At 53.8% G+C, this 18573-nt stretch overlaps 1 protein-coding gene across 1 annotated transcript in view; it reads right to left on the bottom strand.

Annotated features, from left to right (window-relative positions):
• Positions 1-4260: 4260 nt before the first annotated feature.
• The window catches only part of AJAP1 (adherens junctions associated protein 1), a 131929-nt gene continuing 117616 nt past the window's right edge, over positions 4261-18573 (bottom strand). The window contains 4 exon segments of the mRNA XM_032262218.1: positions 4261-5420; positions 12899-13030; positions 14928-15173; positions 17466-17553. Of these exon segments, the coding sequence (XP_032118109.1) occupies positions 12958-13030; positions 14928-15173; positions 17466-17553 (407 nt within the window). The 3' untranslated portion in view covers positions 4261-5420; positions 12899-12957.

Below are 18573 nucleotides of genomic sequence, written 5' to 3'. Positions count from 1 at the left end.
GCACGTCGATGTAAAATAAGTGGGGAAGAATAATCAAAGATCTTCAGATGATGAGTTTGGCTCATTTATGTGGGCTGTGCTATTTACACTGGAAAACAAACAAACAATCAAAAAACAGTATGGCAGAGCAAATTGACAAACTGCACCAAAGTAACCACTCAAAAATTACATGAATCACGGCGTGTGTAGGAATCGCTGCTTACTTAAAAGCAGATGCTGTTGAAGAAGGATGCCGCTAAGTGCGCTCAGCACTGCGGGAGCTTCTGGAGAGGCAGCTGCCTTCTGGCACCAGAGGAATGGCACCCCCATGGTGGCATGCCCTGAGGGCCAAGTCTCTGTCCTTGAACCCCCTTATCCTCCTTGAGACTTGGCTGACTTAAGACCTGGTTGGCCTGGTGACCCGACAGATGGGACCAATACGGGGAGGGGCTGGGGCAGAGCCAGCCAGTGTCCAGGGATGGGGCAAGCACATCACCAGGGCAGCAGCCCTCATCCTGCCCCTGCCCCTCTGCTTCCACTCTTGCTGGAATGGCTGAGGAATTTGGTGGAGAACCAGGCATTGTAACAACCGCCATGTCTTATCCTCAGCGCTGCACTGCATGTTTATCCAAGAGCTAAGGCTGAGGCCTTCTTGCTCCATCCCACACCAGACCATCCTCAGGCAGCAAGTGGCAATTTCCCACAAGGTGACGGGTGGCAGGAGGAGGAGAGGCAGACAACCCTTCCTCTCTTTCTTCCCCCTCAGTCCCCCCACTCTCTCTCCCTTCCCCTCCCTCCTTCTCTGCCCCGACCCCATCACTCTGCTTTTTCTCCCTACTGCTTTTTCTCTCTGGGAATTATTTTTGTTTGCCTTCACATTACCCATCTGCTTCCTCCCGCTGTAGAACGTGAAACCCACAAGGGCATAACTGTGCCCACTTTGCCTCCGACTGCATTGCCAGTGTGGTAGAAGTTGAACAAATAATTTTGTTGAATTAGAGGATGACTGACTGATCTGTGCATTATGGTGATCCAGAATGGGCTGTTTCTCTCCCATGGCGTATGTAAGTCGTGTCTTAAAGAACTCACATACTGAAACAAGAATGGCGCGTCTTGGCATCTTTTCCCACCGTGACTTAAGAAATGGCTCTGTGACGGGCAGGTGGAGGGGAGGAGACAGCCAGGTGAAGCATCCAATTTCACGTATGCCCTGATGAAAGAGACTACCTTGATGAAAGAGGGTGACGGTGTCAACAGATGGACAAAAGAATGTGTGTTCCGGTGCCGTCTTGAAATAAGTATGTGAAGGCCCAGCCTGACCATGAAAAGGCTGAGTGAGAGTCCCGGCCTCACCCCTGGTTCCTGGTCTTGTCTTTCAAGATATGGGGTCAGCCCAGCTTCCTGAGCTACAGACAGTCCTGGACCACCTGGGCAGAAGAGCGAAAGGGTAAGATACCTCTCCATGGGCAACAGGGCCAAAATGGAGACCATCCAAGGTGGCAGGTTGATCCTTTGGCGCGTTCACCTTTTCATACGGCCTACACGTTAGGCACCACACACACAGTTCTGAAGACAAAACCCTTAAGCATGGCTTCTCCTGATGCTAAGCTATGGCTGTGGAAGTGTCATGTATTTTTGAAAGAAAGGACTGATTTAAGATGCTAAGATCACATCAGTAATAAGGGGTTTCCTGGTGTCCCAATTCAAAGAATGGGTGGGGCTGCTGATGAGTCCAGGTTTCTAATTTCATGAAGCTCCAGGAAGGACTGGAGTGAATATGTGGGAGCTGAATGTGATATGAGAAGTCCACCCAAGTCCAAGACTGGGAAGGACTAGAAATAGTACAGAGAACAGAAGGTCCCCTAAGTGGCCTCTGCCTTCGGTATGCAGGGAGGGCAGTAACTAGGAACACTGACAGCCCCCTCCACACTCCCCAGGCTGTCACTACGCCTCCACGTGGCATGAGAAGGCTTGGCTTTGTCTTGGTCGTGGACAGAATCTGAGCCCAGTGGGAAACGGCAAGGAAGCCCCCGACCATGCCCAGAGAACCCTGTATTTCTCACGCCAAACTCGGAAACCAGAGCAATTACACGCATCTTCCAATCAGACAAAAGTGACCTCAAGCTCGTGAAGATTCGGAGCGACTTTGTCTAGAAATGTACTTGACTGTATGACAAGGAGCGGATTCCCAGCTGTTTCTAAAGCTTCAAAGGCAAATGCCAGGTGCCAGGAGGCTGCCAGGGGGTTTGCAATTGTGGGATCTCTGAGACTCCGTGAGTAATAAGATGGAAGTGGACAAATACCGGGGAACTTTAACAAACCACATCACCCTTCCTTGAAGTTCTTTCCTTTAGACATGAAAACTCGAGCAGAGGTAAGGACCAGGCCTTGGGTGAGGGAAGGGAAGTGTCTGCTATTATACTTTGAATTCCAGGGGTCAAGCAGAGAAAAGAGGACACCAACCGGACTGAAGCACTACCCCAAGGCTGCAGAAGGACTGATGGGGCCAGCTCAGCAGCCACCGACACACCAAGTACATGGGCATGACGTATACATACGGCCCAAAGCAGGCAAGTCCTGTGCTCCGGTGCAGACTTCACTGTGGTTGGTGCTGTGTTTCCTGGGTCCACTTACTTTCAGTCATTATCTCCTCTTATCTAGACGATGATCCCAGTTGAAGGGTTTGGGAGAGCAGATAACCATTTTAAAAAGTAAAATAATACGTCTTTACATACATTCGGGCACAGCAGCCTTTGCCTGCGTGGATTTATTTTGATGGATGTCATGTCGGTGCAGAAGCAGAGTTTTGGGTGTGGAATGTGCATGCATCTGCTTGTCTGGTGGTTGTGCCTGTGTGGGTCTCACAGCCCTGCCTTGAGTCTGCGCCTCTGGTGTGGGACAAGGGGGTTGCTGCTTTACGTTTCCTTCCAAGGCTCCATGTCTTATGGACCCAGGAAAGAGTTAAGGGCACCCAGGGTGCAGCCTGCGGTTGGGGAAGGGGGCTGAGCTGCAGGGAGATGACAGAGCAGATACCAGGAGTCCCTCGGGAATCCTGGGTTCTCATGGTCAGTGAACCAACGGGGCCCCCTGCCGTCACCTCCTCTTCGGTTGGGCTCACTCCTGAGCTCAGTACATCAAAGACCAAAGCAGCAGCCCCCACTGCCTGCCAGACAAAGCGGACGGCCCTCACCGCGCACTCACACCCCCTGTGCTCACCTGGAGTCAGGAGGAGGGAGTGGCTGGAGGAGCATGGGGTGGACGAGGCCGGATGACACACACGGAGAGGGCTGCAGGCTGGAGCGCCGTGCAGGTGAGTGCCGGGAGCCCGGAGACGGCCAGATGTCAGTGGTGGATGTTTGCACTGCCTCGGTATGTGCCAAAGCTTGGAGGAAAACAACAGGACAGAGACTAAAGAACAACTTTTCCTAATTCGTGAGCAATACCACAGACGCAGACCTCACAGAAACAATGCCTTCCCCTCCAGAGGCTTTACTCTAGGCTCTCATGCTTCAGGAGATATAAAATGAACTTTTCAAGCACGTTTCAAGGTGTTTTAGAGGGAGACTGAGCCCAAGGGAAGAATCAGGTCATCAACCCGGCCAGTGAGGAGAGGGAGGTCAGCCGTCTGCGTGGTCTTTCACCTTTTCACCTGGCCTGCGACATTTCACTGCATTGGCTCATGCACTCTACCGCTGAGATCAAAGTTGCACGTGGGCTGTGCGTGAGAAATAAAGTCTTTGGAGACAGGGACCTACACCACCTTAGGCATCTTCCATAGACAGGAACCGTCCTCTAAGGAGGCCCAGCGGGGCCATGAGATGCCCCCTACATCCCTACAGCACCCCCTGTTGGCAGCAAGTCTGGGACACTAGTGAGCACGTTTCAGATGCGGCTTAGGAGGGGGGCCCTGAGGCGTGGCAGTATTTTTTATAAACTGTGTGGCTGGGATTCTCTGTACTGAGGCCCCTGTTCCCACTGGGAAGCTCTACAGTAGGACTCTCCATGACAAAAGAGAAACATCCGTCGGCCACTGGAAGCTGATGGGAGAACACCCTCATTGCTAAGGCTTCCCCCAAGATTCCAGGTCACCCATGGGCCCTAGACAAAGCGAGCGACACCTGCCCACCTGCACCAAGGAAGGTAACACAGCGCCGGCTGGGGCGGAGCCAGGGTGGGGCAGCCTGCGTGGTCTGCACACAGAATGGCTACTTTTCGTTTTCACACGAACTGGGGCCCTTCACGTATATCTAAGTTCTGCCCTGACATCACACACACACGTCGTAAGGATATACTCCTTTAATTTTTGGAACTGGAAAAGGTCTTTAATCCAGTCTATGCTTGTATGACACACACATCCAAGAATCCACCACCCACCCAGCCCGAGCCTCAGGCCCGTTTGTAAGCAACCAACCACGTCAGTGTGCGCGTGGCTGTTAGGTAGCATCTTCCAACATTTAAATGAAAAAAAAAACATCATATTTATGCATATGTATATATATATACACAAACATATATATATACATATATAAAACCATGGCATTCTTCGTTCTAGCCCAAGATCGTAAGTCACACATTTGATGCCACTCACCGAATGTCTAGCAAAGGCAGGAGGTGTCATCTAAGCGCCTCCTCGTCTGGGTCAACGCTGTCCCCTCCCTGGGTGAACGGTGATGGAATACCAGGTCACCAGAAAGAATATGCTCACCTGTGGAACTGCATTTCCAATAGATGCGAATATATGCATGTGTGTGTACTGTGTGTGTGTGCACACGTGTTTGTAATATGTGTGTGACGTGAGCTGTCAAAGTAGAAAACACTGGTTTATTCTGTTCATACTAAGCATGTTAAATAAATCAGATTTTGTAACCTATAACACAATTTTTTTTAAAAAGAACATTTAAGATCTTCAAAAATTGCTACAGTACAAAAAAAGTGTGTGTTGTGTGTCTGTATTTATATATTTATATATGTATATTAACCAGAAATAGCGACTCTGTCGGAAGAGATTCCCACCCCTGTTTTCTGTAAGATTTCTCCGCGTGATTCGCTGGGCCCCGGCTCTTCGGCTGAGGCTTTCGGGTCAGTACATGGCACATAATGGTATAATTGGCACAGGTTCAGAATCGTAGGACCAATCCTAGGCTTCGGATGCTTCCTCCCGGCCCTTTCGCTGGGTGTCCTCGTCTCTCTGCCTCCGGTTCCTTTCCTGCATTGCTTCTTTCTGTTCTCCAAAGAAAACTCTGGGAGAAGGCAGTCACCCATAGGCATGAGCACTTTTACAAAAATAGATTTGGCCTAGAGCGTCCTGCTCTGTGAGTTTCCCACCGGCAAACAGAAGTGGTAGGTGCGGGGACCCTCCGCCTTAGAAAGCTTAGTTTTAGGTTTTGTCTTTTTTTGTTTTGTTTTGTTTGTTTTGTTTTTACAGGTTCACCAACGGAATCCTGTGTGGAGAGAAAACAAGAGGAGATTAAATGGCAGCAGCCCGGGATCGCAGGGGCCCCCACACGCGGCACCCCTGTGTGCAGAGCCCGATCGCTGCCCTCGTGGGTTCACGGACACAGAGAGTCCTTGGAATGTGGACAGGCCCCACTAGAACTGGGCAGCAGGAACTGCAAGAAACACTGGGAGTCCTGCAGCATGAAGTGGGGGCCTCAAGCTTGTGTGAATTCTGGTCATCTGCAGAGCTCTGAACCTGCTACCAGGGGCTGGGACCACCCCCTCCACTACCTCATGGTGGGGACGCAGGGGCGGGGCATCGGGTCCCAGGCGTGCACATCAGGGCCTGAGTGTGGCAGCCCAGCATTCCCTCCCTGTCTGTGGGTGGTGGCATGCGGCCAGCTCCCTCCTGTGCTGCAGGAAGACGGGACACCTGTTTCCCATCACTGCTCAGCTGCAGGCTCCCTGTGGCCAGGGCTCAGGAGAGATAAATGGACCATATCAGAAAATCCACTTCCTGCATCTCCCCAGAGGTGAGCTTGCTGAAGACAGAGAAGGTGAGTCCCACCTGTGCACAGGTCAGGTAGGGTGACTGTGATTGCTGCCTTCAGCAGGTGGACTGAGAAGGGGCGGAGCCTACCCAGCCAGCCCAAGCCTCAGAAAATGGGAAAGGCAGTGTCCCTGGCTCAGTGAGAGCCCCCAGTAGGTCACCATCCCTCAGGGAGTCCTCCTGGGCATGGCCAGGTGAGCTGGAACATGTCATGGCCCCACCCGGGGACCCTCTGCTCAAAGCTGCGTCCCTGTCACGGGGTTGGGGTGCTGTCTGGGTCCCTCTGCTGTCACTCAGAGCTCCTCTCAACTACAGGCAACTAGGACTGTCAACAATAGAAAGGAAATGCCACCACGTCCTCATCTGTGCAGATGACATGTATTAGAAAGTGGCGGGATGGGGCGGGTGTTCACCCTCATCCCAAAAAGAAGTCGGAAAAGCACTCAGTGGCAGCTCTATAATTTTTCCAGTAGCTCCAGGCACGGCATGCTGCCAGGCTGGCTCCATCATAGCCATCGTTGGAGGCTTTCAGAAACGCAGATTCCCAGGCCCACCTCTGGAGACCTGGAATCAGGTTCTCGGGGTAGTGCCTGTGAACAAGGGATTCAGAGCTCCCCAGGTGAGTTTAGTGACTGCCGGTCCTGGATCCATTCCCCGGTTCTTCTCAAAGACGAGGGTGTGGCTTTCTCTCTCCTGAATCAAATGAGCCCATCGCTGTGATTCTGGTTGGAACGGGGGAAGAGGGGCCCCAGGTGGGACACACCTGCTGTTTGTCTGCAGGACACATCCCGGGAGTGGCCGGGGACGCTGGCAGGCCATGGAACAGCTCTTCCTGTGCGGCACCGCGTCCCTGATTGTCTCCGGGAGCCTCAGTGTGCCAGATTCTACTCATCTGAAGGTGGGGGTGAGGGGCTGGTTCTTTCCCTGGACCCCTCTGTGTCTGGACAAGAGGCTGGGCCCCGAACGTCACCTTCCTGCCTGCGGCCTCCAAATGACACCAGTGTGGAAAACTCCATGAAGCTAAGTGAAGTGTCCGCTCAGCTCTGCGGGAAGACCAGCTGCTGTGGACACAAGGGGTCACTGCATGTAAAGAAAGGGGGTGTCCTGGCCAACATGGTGAAACCCCGTCTCTACTAAAAATACAAAAATTAGCTGGGTGTGGTGACATGCCTGTAGTCCCAGCTACTTGGGAGGCTGAGGCAGGAGAATCACTTGAACCCAGAAGGCAGAGGTTGCAGTGAGCCAAGATGGCATCGCTGCACTCCAGCCTTGGCAACAGATTGAGGCTCTGTCTCAAAAAAATAAAAAAAATTAAAAAAAAAAAAAGGAGGAGAGCATGCTTTTGGTTCAGCGCTGGGTCACTCTTGGTAGCCTTACTCCAGCTGTGCCCCACCCCCACCCACCTCTTCCACATTCCCAGGATTTGGGGAAGAGGGGCCTAAAAAATGAATTAATTATTACAACACAGAGAGAAATATCCCTCTTATAGGTCCATCTTGCTATTGCTGTTGAAAGTTAAAAAATGTGGAGACAAATGCTGTATGATTCTACTTATGCGAGGTACCAGACTCACCGAATTCACAGAGACACAGAGAAGAACGGGGGGCCAGGGCTGGGGTAGATGGGGGGTGAGTGTTCACTGGGTGTGGAGATGGAATACGGGATGGTGGGAAGAGGTGAGGAGCTGGCTTGTGAAGACGCCTGCACAGCACGGCGAAGTCACTCAGGCCTCTGAACTAGTGCATACAGGGTGAAATGGTCAATTGTATGGTACGTGGATTTACCACAGTTAAAACTTTTCTCAAAAGGGAGATAAAAATATTGGGGTCACTAGAGGCTGGGCGTGGAGACCCTACACTGGGTCCTGGTGTCCCAGGACGGTCACTGGTGTAAGCTGCTGTCCCTGTGTTCCCTGATCACTGACGATTCACAAGGCCACAACCTTTCTCTCTTGAATGTATTCGGGGTTGGACCATGAGTGACATGGCTGCCACCTTAATTAGAATGGTTTCCTGCCGGAACCATGGCCCCGGCTGCTTTCCAATCCTTGATCCTGACCTTAAACAGGAGAGTAAAGGCCAGAGGAGCAGCTTCCACCCCTTGGGTGTCCGGCCACGCTCTGGAGGTGTTCCCAGGTAGACACTATCCTGCTGCTTTCCCACGTGAAGGTCTCGCACGTGAAGGCAGAGGTGGAGGTGTCAGTGAGCCAGGATCGAGCCACTGCACTCCAGCCTGGGCGACAGAGAGAGACTCCGTCTCAAAAAAAGGAGAGGGTCTCCCGTGCTTCCTATGCTGGCTCATGAGCTCCTTCTGCTCTGGGTCCTGGCCGCCTCTCCACCTCGTTTTTCTTCTTCTTCTTCCAGGTTCCCTGATTTCGAGTTGCAAATCTGAAGCCTCAAATCCTTCAGGTCTTGGCTGGAGAGATCACCTCTCTGGGGAGGCCTTCCTGGGTGCTCCGTTCCTTTCTGCACACATCCTCTATTTTACTTTTGTGTCCCGGAGCACTAGCTCGGTGACATCTCGGGCCTGGGACCACCTGCATCGAGCTTTATTTGGGCAGGTGGGCAAAGCATCCCCTGCTGGCAGGACAGCACCCTGAGAACGGGGTCTCCTGCCTGTTCACCATGGGTCCATACAGGTTCCAGTTCTGTGCCTGGCCCGGAGCAGGGAATCAACACTGGGAGAGGCTCAGAGGTGTGAAGCAGCTTCGTCCTCAGTCCCTGAGACTCATCCTTACTGGCTGGAAATAACCTCCAGGGACGCAGGTAGATGCTGATGCAGAAGCCACACACACGACGCGCGGGATCAACTCGCGGGTGGCAGCCTGTGCCCCGAGCGCCAGGCATCCCCAGCCACGCAGGGAAGGGAGCCTCTCCCAAGACTACGGGCATCTCTCTCTCTGCATCTCAGGATGGAAAAGAGAGAAAAGGGAGAGAGGGGGAGAGACAGAAAGAGAGAGAGAGAGAGAAAGAAAGAGAGAGATGGCACCAATCCTGCACCTCGAATGGCCATTTCCAGAGCCTCGCTGGCTTTGCAGAGGGCAGAGAGGCTTCCTGCAAGACCAAGGTGGCATCACAGCCCTGGCCCAGGAGGAGGGTCTGAGGCTGCCCACGCTCCGCCCAAGTCCTGTTGCTCAAACTTCAGCTATTTGGGTTTTCTGTGCCACAACTTAGCACATGAGCCTTTCATTTGGCACTAAACCCAAAGAGGGACGGAGGGTCCCAGGCCAGCCGGGAAAGACGGAGAAGGTGATCCCTGGACCCCATCGCTGGAGACAACATGGCTGAAGGTGGGCGTCCACCAGGGTTCCCCGGCCCAAAAGGGAAGCTGTGCGTGTCTGGCAAAGCCATCCTCCAGATCGGGGTCTGGGATAAATTCTGCCCTCTGCTGCCTGGAAGGAGACTCTGGGCTGGCCTGGCCCCACTGGGCTGTGTGCCTCACCATGGGTCACTGGGTGTAATGACCAATGTCTGCTTTTACCAAAAAAACAAGAAGAGCAAACAGGCTGGCAGGTGCCCCTGAGGTAGGGCAGAATTTCTCTACAATCTGAAGTGCTACTTCCCCCCAAAGTGTTCGTGGTGCTGTTCTCAGCTCAGAGAGCACAGCTTCCAGAAAGTATGGATGCTGCTTTGAAAAATAGGCTCCTCTGAATAACAAGAGTTTGATATTCTATTAATGTATATTTTTGAAGAACAAAGTGGGAAGGCGCAGGTGCACTTTGTATTTTTTGATTAGTTGTGTCTTCCATATGTTTTTGCAAATAACGATAATGCACGATTTATTTCTCCCTGGCTTCAGATTCCAGAGCTTTTATGACTTTGCAGGCTCCGTTCAGGAGGAAGCAGCCTTGGCAAAGGGAAAGAGGCCGCCATTCATGTGGTCTGCTGACGTTTACCTGCTGTGTGGAAGACAGGGAGTTGGACAGAGAGCCAGTGCAGGCCTGCTTTCCAGGGCCCTTCTTTGGAGGATAAGGGCGGGCTTCATTCTGTCTCTGTGCGGAGCAATCTGGCCCCTCCACGAAGGTGTTCTGAGGCAAGAAAGTGTTGGAATCTCTCATGAAGGCTGAATCTAGGGTGTACATCTGCCTGGGAGCCACTGGCATCCTGGACAACCGCTTGTAGGAAAGCCAACGTGGCTGCCGCGTGGGCCTCAAATGTGCACATGGATTGGAGGGCGGAGACAGCGGTGTGGTAAGAAACGGGCTCGTCTTCATTAAAGACGCATTTGGAGAGGCTTCCCAGTGACGCGCAAGAAACATCTCCGCTGGCCCTTAAACCTTAATTAAATGTTTTAGTATTAATTGCTATTTATTTAGGGACAATAAGCTCCCCAGCAACTCCGACATATCTCTTGGCTATTCTGCACCCGATGCTCACGTCCAGGGATTAACTGCAAGATTCAGGGGATACTTAGAATCCCAGCGCCTTCATGCTAGCAAGTGATAAACGGTCTTCCTGCAAGCTGCGACGGAATCTTTCGGCGTTTATCAAGGACTAACGAGGCTGTGTGCATGGCCCTCCTGGTCCGCAGCCACTGAGAAGGAGGCCACCAGGAGTGAGCCGAGGCTTCGTGTCGGCAGATTCAGAGGCTGAGCGCGACTGGCTTGTAGAAAGTCCCACGGGCTCTTCGGAACTCTACGGACGACACACCTGAGAGCCACGGGGAGGGGGTGAGCTCTTTAGATGCAGAGATGTTCCTTGCATAAATGCAGGTGGTCCTGAAACAGCTCCTTGGGCAGAGCTGGGAAGTGGGGTCCACCTGGGGCCCATCTGGGGGAACCCATATCTCTTGCCTTTGCTGGGGCTGCAGCTCAGGGCTGGCCCCCCAACAGTGTTTCTGGGGGGCCTTCAGTGCCCCACACTGCTGGAAGGGGAGGACCAGGCTGATGAGACACAAAGGTTTTATGGGGCAGATGAGTAAATAAAAACACTTTTTTTTCTGCCCTATTTCATCTTGTTTTTGCAAAGTCAGTGCTGCAGCTTCTGGTTCTAATGGAAAGGAAGGATCCCTGGGCTCAGGCCTTTGGAGTGGGCAGGGGAAGTCTGGGAGCCAGGCAGCCCTCACGCGATACAGCCCCGCCACTTACAACCTGGCTGACCTCGTCCAAGTCATTTAACCGCCCACTGCCTCAGTTTCCCCACTTGGAAAAGGGATTGCTGGGAGGACCGAACAAGCAAAACGTGCTTCATGAGCTGCTGTGCAAACATTAGGAAGCTGTCCCCTTTCTCCTAGGGAGCTGACCTCGGCCAAGTCATTTAACCGCCCACTGCCTCAGTTTCCCCACTTGGAAAAGGGATTGCTAGGAGGACTGAGCAAGTAAAAAGTGCTCCATGAGCTGCCGTGCGAACATCCATATAAGGGAGCTGTCCCCTGGAGTTGACTTCTCCAGCTCTGTGGGCCTGTGGCTCTTGGCAGGAAGGAGTGAGGGTCCTTGACCTTAAGGCCCAGCATCTCCCAGGTCAATGAATTATGCATCAATGAATTTAAAAAAAACATAACAGAGATGCTGGCCACCACCAGAACCCAGTCCCCACAGCGGCTGTACAGGGGCTAGAGGGACACGCTGTCAGCAAGCCAGCTCCCTGTGGCTAGCTTGGCTGGCACTCCAAAAGGGGCTCCCTTCATCAGGGGACCTGCGGTGAGGCGGACACAGGCACTGGTTTCTGACGGAGGCTCCAGGGCGCACTCCCCCCATTGAATGGTGGGGACAAGCTGCCTCTTACCTGCCACAGCAAAGGCCCTTGCAGGGCGGCTCGGTTCCCGTTCTAATCTAATTACGTTTCTTTGCCAGTTGGCAGAACATGTTGGCTGCGGGATAGGGAGTGAGGGCTGGAGATTTGATTTGGAGCAAACATTCGGTTCATTAATGCCAGGATGAGGAACTGACCGATTCACTCCCCTCGCTGACTGCAGCCGGCTTCCCGCCCCAAGCTGGGTGGAGCCGGCTGAGTCCTCAAGACCTTCCCTGTCCCTGGGCCCTGAGGACACGGTCCGTTCAGTCCCCCATATCAGAAGGTGGACAAAACGTGAGAAAGAAATATTTTCAAATATTGGTAGTGCATGCTAGAAATAGGGCTCCCTACTCACGGAAGGGATCTGAGGTCACCTTTGGAAGGAGGCACGGTGAGCCTGCTTAGAAAGCCCAGCATTGAAAAGAAACACAAAAACAACAGGAAACCCTCCTGCTGCACTCATGGGCCGTGCTTACACAACGCACGGATGTGCAGTCAGGAGGGCGAAATGCTCCTTCCCCTCAGCAGCCCGAGTGCTCGGAGACTCTGCACAGAAGGAGGCAATTTAACGTCAGCGTTAAAGTTAATATCACTGAAAGCAAACCAAATGTTCCCATCCAGCAGAGCGTGGAAAACTCATCCTGTCTGGGTGCCGGTTCCTGGCTTCAAATTAGTAGATGTCTCAACTCTTCCCTTTCTTTCTTTATCATTTTCTTTCTTATCTCTTATTTTTATATTTCAAAATTGTATTTTAATTCCGCCTCGCGCCCTCCCCCGATGTGAAGACACGTGACGGAGGAGGCGCGACTCCTGCCTCCCTGGCCGCTGCCCTGATCTCTTCGTGTTGTGGGAAATGAGAGCTGTAATTGTCACTTGTTTCAGGGAATGACTTTCCCTGCCACGTAGGCCACGCGTATGGTGGCCTTCCTGCAGGAAGGAGTGACACCAATAAGAATAGTCAGGACGTGTCATCAGGGTGCGTGAGTGTCTGTCCCTCTCCTCCCCGGGACGAGGGGGGCACTTCTAACAAACCCAAAGTCAAGATCACAAGCCCAGCTCCCTGGCTCGCGTTCAGAGGAGTGGTGCCATTGGAAATCCACCCACCACATCTAGGAGGACTTCCGATTATCCCAAAATGCAGGGGAGGTGGGGAGGGGAGGAAAGGGAAATAAAACAGGAACGTCCAAAGAGAAGTACCTACCATGAAACAGTCACATGGCGTCCGCCCTGCCCCCAGGAGGTAAAAAAGACTTCGGCCAGTCAGCAGGAGATTTCAAACCATTTCTCAGACACGAAGGCCACAGGAATAAGATGCCGATCAGAAGAGGAGGGTCTGCAGTGGACGGAAAAATGGGCTTTTGTGTGCTGGCACAGAACACAGGATGGGCAAGCCGGGGCAGGCCTGCAGTGCAGACCGGCTTCCTGAGAGAGGAGGCGCTCAACGTGGACCCCGGTCTTTCCAGGAAGGGACATCCCCCATTCCCTGTGGCTGGGGAGGAGTCCTCACACACTAATGCTTTCTACCCTGAGAGGCTTTGGGGGACACAGACTGAGGGGTCTGGGCACACAAGCACTTTGCTGTGCAGGCCGGAAGGCTGCTCCGTCTCCAGACTGTCATTTTTGAATTTGCAGGATTAGCCCAGAGCCTGGGGTCTCTGCCTCTGACGACAGATTTGACCCATTTTATTGTACATGACAGAAAGGACAGAACCTGGCTCCCAAAATGTCTCTCCCTCATATTTTGTCACCTTTGAGACCAAGCTACCATTTTCCAAGGCCAGTGAAAGCCAACAGAGCATACCTTGGGCCAAAGGGCAAGAACTCACTCCATCTGATGCTTCCGTGCCAGGGCCTGAGAGCAGCAGCTGTGCCAACCCTGCGCTTGGACAGCCCCCGCCCCACCTCCCCGCACAACACAAGCACAGAAGGTGAGAAAAGAGAAGCAACAAGGGCCAACCCACAGGCCTCTGCCCTCTACCCACCACACACGGCCCAAGCACTGGCTGGCCCAGATTCATATCCAGGCCAACATCCACATACTCAGTGAAATGGTTTGGAAGTCTGTTAGCCAGTTATTTGTGAACTCAGCCTTCTGGAAGTCTGGAATGGCACCCATGAGCTGCCCAAATGTCTGAGCGTGAAACCATTGAGGTTTAGAACAACAGCTCTGAGGTTCTGAGCGCCACCGTCCTCCCTTGGAAGGGAAGAGAACGTCTAAGACAGAGAATTCGACAGATTGCAGAATGCAACATGGACATCCAAGAAGAGGCGCTGCCGGGTGTTTCAGGAACATCTGCTCATTCCAGCAAGCAGGACAAAGACACGTTAACTATGGACACTATGGCCCCGGCAGCCCTCGCTCACCAGGGCCCCTGAAAAAATCAGCAAACACAACGAAAGGGAGCCTGCAGCCAGCCCCTTCTAAAATGACTCACGTCCAATCGCCTGGCCCTGGGTTCCAGGAGGGCCCTTCCAGGAGGCCTGGGGCGGTGTCCCCTGGCTGCTAATTCCACTGTGGCCCCTTCGAGGCAGCCTCACAGCCTCCTCCTTTCTTCTTCAAGTTTGTGGAGACTGTTTATTTAATTTACAAAATGATGCATATATTTGTATGCTCACTTAGAAAAAAGCTTATTGATGTTTTAATTTAATTCTGGACAACACTTCGGAAGCTGACTCAAGGGTTTCTTAAATATTCCCAGGGATGGTTGTGGGGTATATTTTCTTGGAGGCATTACACATGAATAATCAAACAAGAGGAGCGTTTAGTAATGAACGTCTGGTCTGAGAGTCTGGTGGGTATCTGGTATTTTTGTGAAATCTGCCACTGACATTTTATTGATGGGGCTGGAGATGCTGACTCTGGTGGGAGCAGTTGTGATCTGTTGATACTTAGGAGGTGGATAACCACAGGGCTGGCCTTTGTGCTCTGGTGGGTGAAGGATGGCGGCTCAGAGCGAGGGCCTGGAGAATATGCATTTCCTGACACTGCCAAGTCGAGGGGTCTGGAAGGAAATTCCAGCCACTGTGTGATCTGGGAGTGGATAAAAGTCTTTGCTATCAACCCTGCCTCTCTCGTTTTGCCAAATCAGCTGTCCGCCTTGGCTGGACCCCCAAAGCGGTCTCGGGGAAGACCTAAACCGACCAGCAGCTCCCCGCTGGGCCATGCCAACCCCTGAGGTCGGGACCGCCAAGAGCTTCGTGGCCGCAGGGTCTAGCAGAGCCGAGCTTACCGGTTTCCATTAAATGTGGATTTGTACTCCCCCGCCGTCGAGTGCAGCGTCTCGTCAGTGTAGACGGGCACAGACGCCCGGACGCACTCGTGTGAACACTGCAGGGTCTCGTTATAGGCTGTGAATATGTCCAGGCTGCTGGGCACCCGGGCCGAGGTGAAGTCTGTCAGGTTCTGGCAGCTCTCTTCCTGCTGGTCGGTCTTCCGCTGGTGGCTGTTCCTACGAGTGTTCCCGCTTTGGGCACAGCTGGAAGAGAAAGAGGTTGGGGTGGGAAGACGGGCAGAGGTCGAAAACCCAGCAACACCGCTCCAGAGCTTCCACGGTGGGCCTTTCGCTTGCAGGCCTGAGCTCCGCATCATTTCATATTAAAAGGTAATTCCTAGCCTCTTCAGAAAGATCAACCACAATCAAGCAATCAACTCTTTTTTAAAAAAAAAACGAAATGTGAACTTTAAACATGGCTATTGCAGTGGGAGGATGAGGGGGTAAGTGGTGAGCTGTGTGATCGCAGAGCTAGGGACTGCTTGACTAAGGAGCATCAGCCAGACCATGGTGCTGACTCAGTTTCCCCACGAACTCCTCCACGGCTAAGAACCGTGATGGGTCCTTCCTGTGAGAGGGACCTAGAGCGTGTGGAAGCCTTTGGGTACAGGTTGGGGTGGTCCGTTCCTTCATCTCAGAATGGACTATGGACCTGTCTTTGGGGAAAGCTGATGAATGAGAAAGCCCCTGTCCTCAGCTCCCCTCCCCCCACAAGGGCAGGTGCACAAGCTGGAAATGACAAGCTGGCTTGTCCTTGGACCCGGATCAAGTCTGCAGAGGGAAGTCTCCTGCGTGCTTTGCCCACTATGGTCTAGAACCTCTGAACCACAGGGGCTTCCAGAGGCCGCTTAGGATGACCATGGGACTCCCACCCCAGCCAGTCCAGAGATTTGACAAAGCAAGAATCAGGGGCCCTCAGGTGCTGCTTCTATGATGAGAGCACAGGAAGGATAAGAGGGGCGGCTGGGAGGCCCCTCCCCTGCTGCATGAGGAGCCGAGGACGTCTCCCCTCATTGGGGCCATTTCCCCTGCCCACCCCCTCCCCTTCACGCTCAGGGCCTGTGTGGAGGGAGGGGCTGTGGAAGGACAAGGGGACAGGGGGTGCACCTTCTCCTTCTAAGTCTCGGTTAGTCCCTGCTGGGGTTTTCCCAATTCGAGGAATCTCAATTCCTGGAGCAGAAACCTCTTCCGTCATAAACCAAGGTCAGAAGGTGAATGCCAAACCCCTGGGGCAGCCCCACCCCCAAAATCTTCCTCAGAGGGAGGTCAGGTTCACAGGCCTTGCTCACCCACCCTCCCGGGCTTGCTCTCCCAAAGTGCTCTTTGAAGGTCTGCTGTAAGCTCGAGTGTGGGAAAAGCAAGATGAAGGCTTCACATCAACCTGTCACAGAACAGGCTACAAAGTCCCCTGTCTCTGGGGAGACGTTGTCGAGATGTCCAGTGGGATTTGTCCTTCCACCATCCATACGGTCTGGGGGTCCAAGGCCCCTTCTCTGGCCAGCCCCTGCCTAAGAAGCCCCACTGTGAGGTACGTGGTGTTCTCATCACCTCCAGAAAATGCCCAAGGTCCCAGTTTGCTGCCTGTCAGGAGGTGGCTCTGAGGCCTCGCCAGCTGAGTGGGAGGTCTGTCGAGGGGCTGTGCTACCCCCCACCCTCCCGTGGCCTGCCAAGGGGTCCCACCTCCTCTGATCCGCAACCTGGCCTTTCCTCTCTGGCTCTCCCGCATTCCCCTGTGAATCTGAGGCTCCGATTCGGGTTCCACCATCAGCCCTGTCTGATTCGTGTGATTGTGTGCAGGCAGCAAGGGGACAATCTGGGTCTGTTACTCTATGAGAGAGTTTTAAGCCTGGATGCCAGGAGGAGACGCAGTTGCTGGAGGAGTGGCTGCAGGCAGGTGGGGTCCCCAAGGCGCTTCTGAGCAGCAGGGTCTCCCAGCAGTCCCCCGACTTCTCGGGGACTTATCAGGTGTGTACACCCAGCAAGGCCGGCCTCAAAGTAGGCCAATTTCCAGGAGGAAGTAGGCAAAGGCAGGCCGCCTGGAGGAAGGCGGTAACCTAGTTCAGCACACAGACTGGCTTTGAGAGGAACCGAGAATACAAACAGGGCTGGTTCAGCAACCGGCTGCCGAGCCCGAGTGAGGGTCGTGGGATCCCGCTGGCAGGAGGGCCCTGCCCCCACCTTTCCAGGGAAGGTACAGGAGGTAAGACACAGGGACTCTGCTCTGGGAAGACAGCATCCCCAGGGACACCTGGATACCGAGAAAGAGTCTGGAACCCGGGACCACACATACCCCAAGAAACTCTGTCCCGAAGGCTGGGCTCGCTGGTCTCCTGCAGGGAAATCGGGAGAGAAGCGGGCAGCCTCTGGCAGCCGAACTGCCCGGGGCAGAAGCCAGCAGAGCAGGCTGGCTTTGAAAGTGGGGTCCTTTCTGTGTTCACCACCCAGGGTCCCCTAAAGTCCCCCATTTCTGGGCCAGAAGGGCCAGAGGAGCCTTACCAATTTTTTAAGACAAGAGTTGTGATGAGAGCAGCTATGACCATGATGAGGGAGACGGTGATGGTGATGATCTGATGGACAGCCAGACCTGGAAAGAAGGAAAGAGGCAAGAGGGCACCCGTGAAACCAGGTTCAGGAGGCAAGGGGCGCCGGGAGAGGTGGAGGCGTGTCCCCCCAACCCCGCTGCGGATGCCAGGGTCCATCCACGACAGGGAACTCGGGGCAGCACGACAGATGCTTAGTTCGCGCCTCCCCGGCTGCAGCCCGTGGGCACGAGGCTGTTCTCACCCGGGTTCTGAGAACAAGGAGCACCAGCTCCGGGCTCTCTGCTTCCACCACCCTCTTAGCCTCCAAACCGTGACCCGGATCATAGACGGCTGTGTTCTTTCTTGCATTGACCAGGCCCTTCACCTGCCTCCTCTACCCGGCAGCAGGTCGGCTCTGGCTGAGATATTCCCCATGGCCCCTTTCTCCCTTCTCACCCTGCACCAGTTCTGCTCTTCTATTCTGGAACCGCGAGCCCCAGCGCTGCTGGCCTGTGAGTGGGAACGGGGTTTGGCCTGACCCAGGAGGAGCCAGGATGGGCCAGGACGTACTGGGGCGGTAGGAAGAGGAGCACATGGGGTGACGCCCTTCCAGATCCAGGGCACTCAGATCAGGGGAGGCATCTGCCTCCTTCCAGAATCCTCGCTAAGAAGTTCAGTGCCTCACGAGGTTCCAGGAATGAAGTTTCCGGCCAGCGGTGGAAGCCTCCCACAGTCTCAGAGGAGAAGGCATGGTCTACCTTGTTGCCCTGGCTCCAATTCCCGAATGGGGAGGTGGAGACACTGGAATCAGCAGGACAGGGACAGAAGGACCAGCCACTTCAGAAGTGGGGCAGGTAGAGCTCCCGCCAACAGCTGCTTGCTGACACCCACACATACGATGGCAGAAGGCAGGGACTCTCTTCCGTCCCCTCCCTCTGTCCCAAAACCTTCTGCGGCATTTGCCTCTAACCATAGACATGGGACTGGGGAGATAGGAGGGCAGGTCTGCAACAGCTCCTGCCTCTGTTCCCCACCCCAGACCACCTTCTTTCCTGACTACACGTCTGTCGCATCCCACAGAT

Source organism: Sapajus apella, unplaced genomic scaffold (assembly GCF_009761245.1).
Source record: "Sapajus apella isolate SASKATOON/1434 unplaced genomic scaffold, GSC_monkey_1.0 scaffold127, whole genome shotgun sequence".
NCBI classification, from domain to species: domain Eukaryota; kingdom Metazoa; phylum Chordata; class Mammalia; order Primates; family Cebidae; genus Sapajus; species Sapajus apella.
This window is presented reverse-complemented; position numbering and strand designations above follow the sequence as displayed.